This window comes from Cariama cristata, unplaced genomic scaffold (assembly GCF_000690535.1).
Source record: "Cariama cristata isolate BGI_N322 unplaced genomic scaffold, ASM69053v1 scaffold17106, whole genome shotgun sequence".
Taxonomy (NCBI): domain Eukaryota; kingdom Metazoa; phylum Chordata; class Aves; order Cariamiformes; family Cariamidae; genus Cariama; species Cariama cristata.
Window position 1 is genome coordinate 58,969 of NW_009624023.1, and position 11,651 is coordinate 70,619.

The 11,651-nt window shown below is 50.0% G+C and overlaps 1 protein-coding gene across 1 annotated transcript; it reads right to left on the reverse strand.

Moving 5' to 3' along the window:
* Positions 1-3,537: 3,537 nt before the first annotated feature.
* On the reverse strand, positions 3,538-4,494 carry LOC104163876 (olfactory receptor 52B2-like). Its single transcript, XM_009703015.1, has one exon. It carries the CDS (start codon positions 4,492-4,494, stop codon positions 3,538-3,540), a length of 957 nt encoding a protein of 318 aa, XP_009701317.1.
* Positions 4,495-11,651: the final 7,157 nt, after the last annotated feature.

Here is an 11,651-nt window from a genome sequence, read left to right on the forward strand (position 1 = left end):
CAGCCCAGAGCACAGACTTCCAGCTCACTGTAAGTGTTCAAAAATGTAGACCTCAGGACTGTGTGAAGTATTTGAGAACAAGCCGAAGGGAACATGGACCTGTGTTGCCCACCGTCACCCCTGCACAGCCATGGGAACACACTGGGACCCTCACATTGGCCCGTTGGCCAAGCATCACCCAAAGTGCCCCCACCAAAACGCTCCTTCCCTCGGATGCCTGAGCTTCTGTGGAGCCCCCTCCTCTGGGACTGGAGCCCCCTCCTCTGGGACTGGAGCCCCCTGCTCTGGCACAGCCTGACCCCTCCGCCTTCGGGGTATGACTTTGCATTCACCTCTATTAAATTAGCTGTCTTTGCATCATCTAAAAACCGTGTTAGCAATGATCTTACACTTGCTTCTACACAACTGATAACAATCATGTATAGCATCAGACCCAGTATCCAATCAATCCCTGCTGAATCTCTCCAGGAATATATGGAAAACTAGCTCTCAATGGAGAGCTATCACTGAAATAAGGCTTTGCAGTTAGCCAAACTCCATTAACATCTGCTTTACTTATTCTTTATTTATTCATTTATTATAATCAGGTATCTATCACAATGTTGTGAACACAAAAAAATATTCACAGCTGTATTCAGCCTTCAGGTAACTTTATCACCCAAACGTGGAAGTCATCAGAAAATGAAATGACATGATTCTACGGAAGCTAAACACCAAAAATAAGTACTGATTGCCATTAATTACATTCTCGCCCTTTTTACACTTTATTGATCAAGTCTCATATTTACTTTTCCATTATTTTATTTGGACCTAATGTCGAATGAAGCAGTTTCAAATTTCTCCAGTCATTCCATTTCTCCTTTTAAATATAAGCACATCAGAAACTTTTTTTCTTTTTCTTTTTTCTTTTTTTTCACTAGTTTTGCTGAGCCTGGGGGTACCTGAGGAGGACTCACAGGCCTGGTGGCTCCTCCACCAGCTGTTCTGGACCCCCCAGGCACACATTATCCAGACCTACTGATTTCCACTTGCCTGAGTCTGGTTCCCAAAGACTATGGATGACATGAGTCTGCAGTTGAAAATGTGAATGGAAATATTCACAGGCCTAAAATCTGAATTGAAATGTGCAATATAAAGAAATTTGAGGTGCGATGGAGACTTTGGGGTTGCTGGAGGTATCTATAAAATTCAGAAAAATTTAGTCAGCAGGGATGCTCTAGAAATACTGCCTCAGGTGACTGTGTCAAGGCAGAAGCGAAGTCCCAAGGACAGGGACAGTTTCCATCTCCACCCCACAGGCAAGTCAGGGTCTGGGAGGGCACCTCTGCCCTCCCCTCCATTCACAGACCTATACCAGCTCTTTTTTCCTTGAAAACAGGGCAGAGAGGAGGCAGCCCCCAGTAAAACTGCCAGTTTGTCGGGGTGTGACATGGGGAATGGGGGGACACAGAGCCATGGTCCATCCCCATGGTCCAGCAGCTCAGTCCCAAAGCCTCCAAGACCAGTCCACGCTATGGATCACCCCAACATTACACCCTTGCTCTGGCCACTGGGTACCACCAGGCTGGCTAGTTGCTTTGTCCACATCCAAGGCCAAATCCAGCAGGCCAGCAGCAGACACATCCAGGTGGACATATCTCCTAGCTTCCAGAGGGCATGTTAGGGACTTCTCCGACCTAGAGCTAGCATCCAAATCTACAGCTAGCCCATTCTGGGTACAGAAAAGGGATGGAGAAGAGGCCTAGAAATTCAAACCAATAGGTAGAGTGAGGAAAACGATGGCTTTTGTATTCGCTAGCACCACTAGACAGGTTTCAAAACCATTATCTCAGCTTCCACCAACACAAATGTTATGTCACTGCCCATGCCTGTATTTCTCTAGTAACCCGTGCCATCTTCCTCATCCTTAGGCAATGTGTTGGCCACACCTCCCTTTTTCAGTAGATGTGGCCCTACTAGAGAAAATATACTAATGACCAGCTTACTGGTGTTACTAGTGAGAATATGAATATTTGCAAAACACTTTGGGATACTTGAAAGAAGAGTACCAACGAGAGTTAAAGTCACGTTTTTATTACTACAACTGATGTTATACCAAGATTTCCTACCACTTTTGCTCCCAGTTTCCTTCCTAGCTGGCTGCCCCAAGAAAGATCTCTGTGGAAACGGCAGGAGAGGAGGATTGGGGCCTTGGAGGCACCCATCCTGCTGGACTTGGCTCAGTTCCATCCAGTGTGGGATCAGGGCCACTTCTCTGTGCAAACGTGTTGTACCTCAGTTGCATCCGACATTAGCTAGCAGGGGTTTTCCTCATGCTTAGAAGCCAGGCTGGCTCTGTGCATCCTCTGGGAGTCCAGAGACAGAGATGCTAAGACAGGACCTGGATGTGTCCTGTTACCACTGACACCTCCTTCACCCCAAAGAGCCCAACTGAGCTGAAGACATCAGATCAGAGGGTACATTTAGACGACATATCTTCAGAAGGAAGAAATTCTTCGCTGTGAGGGTGGTGAGGCAGTGGCAGAGGTTGCCCAGAGAAGCTGTGGCTGCCCCATCCCTGGAAGTGTTCAAGGCCAGGTTGGATGGGGCTGTGAGCAACCTGGTCTGGTGGGAGGTGTCCCTGCCCATGGCAGGTGCGTTGGAACCAGATGAGCTTTAAAGGTCCCTTCCAACCAAACCCTTCTGTGATTCTGTGATCTTCCCATCCTTGCCCACAGCAGAGTTGAGTGCCCAGCAACTTCTCTGCGGTTGAGTGAAGCAAACCCACACTGTTGGCAGCAAAGCCTGCAGCCTTCACACGGCTCACAGGCAGGGAGGGACACCGGGACCTGACCATCTGGGGTCCTGGCAAGCTATCTCCATGCCCCAAATGACGGCTGGCTGTGGTGCAAACAGCCAATGCTGGGCAGCTGGCCAAGCCGAGCAGAGCAGAAGAGCAGTGTTCCCACCACCTCTGTGTCCCTGCAGCCTTCTGAGAGGGCACCAGGAGAGAGGAGACCCAACGGGCACTCCCAGATCTGAGTGCCTTCAGGGAGCATCACTGCCCTAGCCACGCCTGTTCCCTTCCCATGGAGACAATACCCAACTTGAGCAGAGACATTTGCATACTGAGATAACAGGCACACATATTACATGTACTTCTTTAATGTTTTCTGTTTCATAAGATTCTCAATAGCACCTAAAGTATTCAGAAACTGTATTCAGAAACTATGCAAAAGTCTTGACTATACAAATACCCAACAGGGCAATGCAGGGGATCCCAGGAACATGGGAATAGTGGTAAACCCCAGTGCCTGGCCCCTACTGTCCCAATGAGTTGTTTCACATCTGTACTTCTGGGAACCTGTCCAACCTCCGTGCAACAGAGCTGAGAGGGTTGGATGTTGATGTCCACTGACACATTTATCTTGAAAATGTTCCCATCTGGTCCACGTTTTCCAGGTCCCTGCTGTCTTTCATTCATTTCCCCCTTTTCAATGCTTTGTTTCATCCCTCTCGCTGGTAGAGCAGCCTGGTTGCCTGTTCCTGCTTGCCTGGCTATGCCCTGCCACCCAAACCTCCCAGCCTGAGCAGATGAGCCACGTGCTCCCGGATCTGCTTTGTTCTCACCCCATAGATGATGGGGTTGAGCATGGGTGGCACCACAACGTACAGGTTGGCCAAGGAGATGAGAACATGTCGAGGAACGTGTTGGCCGAACCGGTGTGCTAGGAAGGAGAAGAAGGCCGGCATATAAAACATAGCGATGACGCAGAGGTGAGAGCCACAGGTGTGCAGAGCCTTGGGGGAGGCGCGGGGGGATGGCAGCCCCCAGAGGCACCTGAAGATCAGCACGTAGGAGATGGCGATGGAGATGGCGTCCAAGCCAGCCGAAAGGAAGGCAGCAGCTACCCCGTACCAGATGTTGACAGAGATGTCAGCGCATGCCAGGCGGGCCACACCGATGTGCTCGCAGTAGGTGTGGGGCATGACCTTGTGCCCACAGTAGGGCAGCCGCTTGAGGAGGAAGATGGGTGGGAACATGATGCAGAAACTCCTGATTAAAGCAGCCACACCAACCTTCCCCACGACGGAGTGCGTCAGGACAGCCGTGTATCGCAGGGGGTCGCAAATGGCAATGTACCGATCAAAGGCCATCGCCAGTAAAATGGCCGACTCTGCCACAAAAATGAAATAGATGGAGAACATCTGTGCGAGGCAGCCACTGAAAGAGATCTGGGTGGACAGAGACCAGAGGACACTGAGGGTTTTGGGCACAGTGGCAGTGGACAACAGCAGGTCGCACACTGCCAGCATGCACAGGAAGAGGTACATGGGCTCATGGAGGCTGCGCTCCTTCATGATGGTGACCAGCAGGATCGAGTTCCCGAGAAGGGCAACAGAGTACATCATGCAGACCAGGATGGAGATCCAGGTGTAGGACTTCTCCATCCCAGGTATCCCCACCAAGATGAAGAATGCGGGGTTGGAGCCTGACAGGTTGGATGCCCACATAGCTTCACGCAACACTTCACAGTTTCTCGCTTGTGGGAGCTGTGTAAAGGCAGGAGGAAAGGTTCTAAGAGCAGCTGAACTATACCCAGGATACAAAGGGGAGCTGAACTCATCATTAGCATCGCTCACAGACATTTAAACTTCTGAATCACATTTTATCTGGAAGTGCTAAATATTGTGCAATGTGCTCCATCAGGGTTCCCCTCCACTATTCAGATCCCTTCATCTCATCTAGGTACTGTCATTTCTGCTGTTTGAGTCCTTGAAATAAGGAGAATCTTCTGCCTGCGACTGCCTGCACCCGCTGGGAACTAGAGCAAAATATACAGGAGATCCACTCCTGAGACAGGAGAGCATAAATGCATCTCTGGGTGACACACTTGGATGTGACCACCATTTATGCTGCAGCTGAGAAATCTCCGGGGTTAGAAACATACTAAGGAAGATTCTTCACCCTCCCTTGGCTGCCACAAAGAAGACATGTGCATTGCTCATTCTGCTTGGGGACACCCAGCTTTATTGACTCAGAGCTACCTACAAAATGAGGACACAAGGAGCTTGGATCAGTCCTGTCCTTCTTGGGACTTTGCCTGCCCATATCAACCCCTACAAAAGGTCCATCTCTGTAACTGTGTGTGAGCTCACTCCACCAAGAGCAAGGCAAGCGAAAACCAAGGGAGAGTCCCTTTCATTCCCAAAACTCTGCTTCATAAGACAGCCCTAGACAGCAGTGTCTGACCACCCAGGTATCTGGAGGAAGTGTCTTGTCAGATATGCAAAGAGACAAAATTAAAAGCCACCAGCAGCAGGGCATTATCAAAACGTCCAGGGTCTAAAGAGGGATTTACAGGACTGCGATGAGTAACCAGCTGTGTGCCAGGACCTGCCACCTTATGCATTACATCCACGGAGCACGAACCAGGGCTCTGAGCTGCTGCTGGATTGCCAGGTGCTATTGAACGAGTACAAAGTAGTGAAACCCTCTGAGTTCCCTAGCACTGGGGACTTCTGGTCTAGAGAACATGGAAAATTTACAGGTAAACTTCTGTACTAGCTCCCACCCGGTGCACTTCAAGTATTAGAAGAACACAAGTCCATTCTTGGGCCAAGTGAAATCCCTTCACATCCCTATGTCTGGAAGAACTGAGCAGGAGGAGCATGCTGCTTCCATCTGCTTGAGACACATTGCCCAGTACCCTCCCTCCCACAGTCATGCAGGGAGTTTGGGATAATGCAGCTAGAACCGCTACCACCAAATGTTTACCTACCTCTGGCAGTGGTATCACACGATAAATCCTGCATAGACCCCACCGTCTCCCCATCCCTCTAATCCATCTCTACCTCACCAAACCCAGCTGAAGTGCTGGGACCCAGTCAACTCACCCAGCTCCTGTGCCAGCAATGGGATCCCGCTCAGACGGAGCCAGAGCCTGGGTGCTTATACTGCATCGGGAAAGTGCCCTGGGCACCGCAGGGCACAGAGGTTGTGATCGTACCCCGACACAGGTGGCGAGGAGCACCAGGGACGTCGCCTGTTCGTTTTCCCTGGGTATTCCCTACTACTGTGCTAATTGGGTGGGGATTGTACAAGCCCTGTAGACCTTCAGGTTGTCCCTGAAGAAAGCTGGGTGAATCCTCTCCACCCCATTGCTCATCACCACCCTGACCACAGTAACTTCTGCAAAATTCATTGCCTGGTCCTGGATCCCAAAGGGGTTCCCAGGGCGATGCATGGGCCGGCTGGGGGCAAGCAGGAACCTGTCATTCAGATGCGAGTTCTACCCTCATCCTTGCCCTAGCTGAAAGTGCTTTGGGACCAGGACCTGTTTTAGCCTTTTGTGAACCGAAATGGAGAGGAATTTGGGAGCTCTGAGCTAGAGATCAGCAGACATTCCAAAATTTAGCTGATTTTGTCCTCATTTCTGATTTTAGAGGAGAGCAATGGATTTATTGGACTACTGTTCCTCGTCTAGAAACCTGCAGAGACCCTGAGCAGGCTGTGTGGTGGGGTCAGGGGAACTGCAATCAGCAGCTTCCCGACCGCCGCGACCCTTCGGGAGCTGTCAGGGACCCCTGGGGACCAGCGGGGACCAGCAGGGACCTCCAATACATGAGAGCAAACCACTCAACCGATAACTCTGTCCTGGCTGCTGAGTTACCGTCTCATTATAGGCAGGACAGCTTACAAGGATGTGCTATTTATTATCTGCCTGTCTGCCTAGTGGAGTTTTTTATTAATTAACTAACATTTGCTAAGACATTATGATGGTGGAGGTGAGATGAAGTAAAATCATTAAGCTTTGCTACTGTAATTCATTACCCACAGAGCTCTGCAGATGAAGGACAATTAATAAAGCACCATTGTTCGTAAACAGCAATAAAAATGAATAGAAATGTGGTGCTTTAACTCGGAACACTCCAGGCTTTGTTCATGATGAAAGCCTGTTTGGCTCTGTCTATTCAGCAAAGCGTTCAAATACAGCTGAAGAGCATTTTCCTTTAAAGCATATGCTTACAGCTTGACTCGGCACAAACCTGAAGCATGATCTCCACTTCAGGGGCCGGCTTGACTCCTTCTCGGTGCACGTAAGCATGAAAAGCCTGCCCACGCATTCACTGAGGACAGAGGAGTCTTTCTTACAATGACTCCATCGACTTCCACTTATCTCCCAAAGTTTTTGAGATTTCATTTACTTTTTGCATGCGCTACGTGGATGCCGTGAAAAAACTTCAGTCAAAATCCCTTCTTCCTCCCCAGGAAAACATCTTTGTAATCCAAACATGCTTACAAATAGCTTACCACACCAACTGAGCTTTAAAAAAAATAGGTCTTTCAAGAGTGGGAAATTAAATACAAACTGCAGAAGTTCTGGTTTCACATCTCGTGTGAGTTATTAAGCTAACATTTTAACCACGTTAGAAATATAAATCTTCCTGATCAGCTGGCTAATATCCTATTATGCATGCCCCTCTGGACATTAATTGCTAAGCTAGTGATTCATTGACTCGTGGACATTTGCTTGTGCAGTTTGCTCCCTGACCCGGCCACCACATCCATCCAAGGAACAGAGCAGCGCAAAGGCTATGACTTTAAAACTGCCTCCTCAGTTGTTTAAAACTGTTCTTGGAAACCCAGAGAAGCAGAAAGATCCATGAAATGCACTCATCTGGTACAATGACACACAGCCCATCCCAATAAAGCTGGCTGCTAAAATGCCGGTAAAAATGTGGGTGCCTGCAGGAAAAAAAATCTCCCCGAGAGAGGATCTCCTGAGCGCTGAGGACCACTGACTGGAGAACACCACTCCCAGCAAAGTGCCAGTGGGTGAGTGCCGTAACACAGAACGCAGACCAGCACTGCCCTGGTATTGCCATTCCCTACCCGTTTTCCATTATTTACACTTGGTTTGGAAGCAATTTGGAGGCTCGTCTTTTGCTCTGCATTTGTGCAGCGCCCGCCCAGGGAGATCCTACCTCCCACTAGCTCCATGATGAAGACGATGGTGGCATAATACGCCTGGGTGTTTATAAAAGGGTCCCGTCTCAGGACCACAGACGCTCGTTTTGGCTGCACTGGTGTTGGGCTGAGGAGAGGCCAAGGAGGGGAAGCAGTGAAGAAGGTGGCAGAAATCACCGTCTGAGTTAAAGGGGGTAACGGAGACACCAGCAAGCAATGCTGTCCTTCAATATCAACAAATTTAGACAGCAGCTCAGTTGTTATTAGAGCTGGCCAAAAGGCTTTCGGGAGAAAACTCTTCAGCAGAGCGTTGTTTTGTCAACAAGTTCTTGTTTTCAGGCGGGAGGCAGGGCTGGAGGAGACCTTCCAAATCAGCAAACAAGTCTCTGGCAGTCACGAGCTGTCTTGCATCTCAGCCCTACCTCCAAATCTCCTGTAACCCCTGTGACAGCTGCTGTTCAGCTGCTCCAGGTCCTCCATGCCCTAAAGACCTTAAAGCATCTATTTCAGCCTAAATGTATTCGTTTGCTGCCTATAATGACTTGCTCTCCTGACACATTTTCTTTCTCACAGCTCCTATCAGAAATCACACTGACTGCTCTGTGTAAATACTCCTTCTTTTGCTAAGAAAGCCAATCCAAACACAAATGTTTTGAGAACATTAAAAAAAAAAAAATGACGATATGAGCAACTTTTGTAACCAGCTCTGTTATCTTCACTGTTAAGCAAACAGCTTTTAATGAACAGACTTTCATTTCCCCTGTGCCTGTCACAAGGTTCCCACCTTTGATGAAATCAGAAAAAAAAAACAAAGGAAAAAAGAAATGTGTTGAAATAGTTAAGAACTTTGGGGAGGGGGTTGATCTGAAATTGTGAATCTCTCTCCTTTTTCTTTTGAAGTTGTAGCAACCTTACTGGGATGACTGGAGCAAAGCAGGGTTGTGGTTGCTGTATCGGTGTCATCTCTTGCATCACTCAGCTGTGAACAAGCCTGGCCCCAGAGAGCGCTCCTTGCTCCCGCTCTCAATCAGGGACGTTGGGCTTGATCAGCGCCAACCAGAGCCCTCAGGGACCCGCTGGCTCCCAGCCCTGATGCAGGGCACGACATTTCGTGGAGCCCAGAGCTAGGGACAGCCATTCCCCAGCATCTCCAGGTCACCAGCCCCTCCAAAGGAGGCACCTCCGAGGTCCAGGCGTGCGGCAGTGACTGCCTTCGAGGCGGTTTCCCCACCACGAGCAGGTCTGAAATGGCTTTGCAGTACGGTCAGGCTGTGGGTTTGGCAAGTGCCCTCTGCCTTCTTGGTCAGGAAAAAAAAGGATATTCTGCAGAAATGGCTGGATGATCTGCTCCATCTTGTGACTGTCGACATGAAGGCACTAGACCTTTCATCAGGTCTCAAAGTTGACACAGGGTCAGAGCATCCCAGCTCCTGACATTGCTGTGAGAGCTGGACTGCAGAGCTTGAGCCTTCAGAAAGGGCTCCCTGATTGCTGCAATCAAGACTCTGGTTGCTGCCTGGATGAGGAAGAGTTATACTGGCCAGACCCAAGGAAGCCCCTGAGCTCAGGAGCAGACCAAAAAGTGCCCAGACCCCCATCCCTCTGGCTGGTGTGTAAGAGAGAAGTGCAGCCAAGAGTAGGTATGATGCAGAGAGGAGAAGCACTCATTTGTCTCAGCATCCCACTCAGTAGAACATGAAGGAAAGCATGAAGGAAAGGTCTCTGGGCCATGGTGCATTCCCTCCTTTTCCTCATCCCAGAGTTCCTTCCCACGGTGGAATGGAAACTGCTGCCGCAGCTTTGAAGGATACTGGTGGTTTAGTGGTTAACAACCCCTGGGAGCCCCCAGACCCAGAGGAGCTGGTGGAGGGGCAGCAGCGGTGCCTCCTCAAGGCTGCACCTTGGCCGAGTCGGGGCTGTGCAGGGAGCAGGCTGCCCGACCTCCCTGGACAACGTCCCGAGACCTGCTGCAGCCGTCTCTGCGCTCTGGGGCCCTGAGTGAGCACCAAGAGCATCCCTACTCAGAGTCAACAGCAACTCACACTGCGATTTTTGCAGTGGGTTATGGAAGCCTTGGCATTTGACAGCTGAGCCAGAATTGCCATCAGGACTCTGCTGTCAGGACGAGAAGACAGACCGGTCCCATCTGAGCGTGCGCTGCCCACGAAGTCAGTGCTATGCAGAGCACTGGACAAAAGGACCTTTGTGCTTTGATGCTGAGAGACAGGCAGATGGGAGCGTTGCTGTGACTTTTCCATGGGACTGAGAAGCTCCAGCAGTGTGGGAACAGCCCATTCCAGGCTGCAGGAACCAGCAGACTCCTGACAGGACTGTGGATACTGGTGTCAGTGTCTCCATGGTCCTCCATATATAGTGATGCAATAAAAACCCACCTCGGAAGAGGTGCAGAGCACGCTGACCTTGCAGCAGAGACCCAAAATTCTGGCAAGCTTCCCTCTGAGGTCTCCAGTGCTGCCTCCACTCCCTTCTGCCCGTGGTCTTTATGTGCCCTCAGGACATTCCAGCAGCGCTGGTGCCGACCGCACTGAGATGAGAGTCTCCCCTCTTTCTGATTCACCAAAGCAGAGGCAGCGGATGAGTTTACCCTGGCAGCCTGCGTTGCTGTCTTTGCTGAGGAAGGGCGAGATAAGGAAACGGGCTGTCCTGCCTGGTCAGATTGATGATGAAGTTAAACTCAGACTGTATACAGACGCAGAGCGCTGTGCTTGCTGCTCCTTCAGCAATATCTAGTGCTCATTCTTCATGCTTGCCCTGCTTTTCACAATCGGCTGAGGCAGATTGCCACTGACTTCAGGTAGAAAAAGCTATTATTGATGCAAGTGGTACATACACCAAGGAGAGGAACAAGAAAAAGTTCAACAAAGCTCTTTTGGTTTTGAAGGATAAATCAATTGTACAGCAACAAAGTGGTGGGTAATCAGCCAGCCGTATGGGCAGAAAAGGACCCTGAGGTGCAACGTACTTCACACTGAGCACTGCTCAGCTGTGCAGTGTTCTCGCAAAGACAGAAAACGTCCCTGGGGGATGTGTAGGATGTGGGAGACCATTGTCCCTTTGCACTCCACTCGAGGCTGGAACTCAGTTTTGGACATCATGGCTTAAGTGATGTGTTTCCCTTAAACATAGGACAATAAAGCCTTTCCCAACCTCCCAGGGCCCTTCAGCGTGTAAACATCATCAGCAGCAAGAGCTGCCAGGGTCCCTCAGCAATGCAAGCTGTACCCATGAAGACAGGAGGATAGACCATCATCTGTGCCTACCCCGTTTTGCCTATCCAGCTATGGTTCGTGTACCAGGCTCCAGCCTGATGACTGATGAGGCATTCATGGTCTCGGCTCTGAGATAACAGGTGAAGGAACAAACAAAAATGAAGCTGTAGGACAGCAAACAAAATCAGCAACAGTAGGCAATGGTAAATCAGCAGATGTAAGAGCCTTGATGCTCCTCGGCTGAACTCTGCCCAGTCTCTGCTAGATGGACCATTCAGAGGAAGCATCTCTAGGAGAAACCAGTAGCAATGAAGGGGCTGATGACCCAAGCCCACATTTCCAGAAATCCCACCACCCTCAGCTTCTCTTGAACCTCTTGGGCAAATCAGTTCCTCCAGGGCAAGAAGTGCTGCAGCGCTTGGTGCTGCTTTCCAGATCCTGTCCCGCGTCCCCCTTCCCTCCGGCAGCAC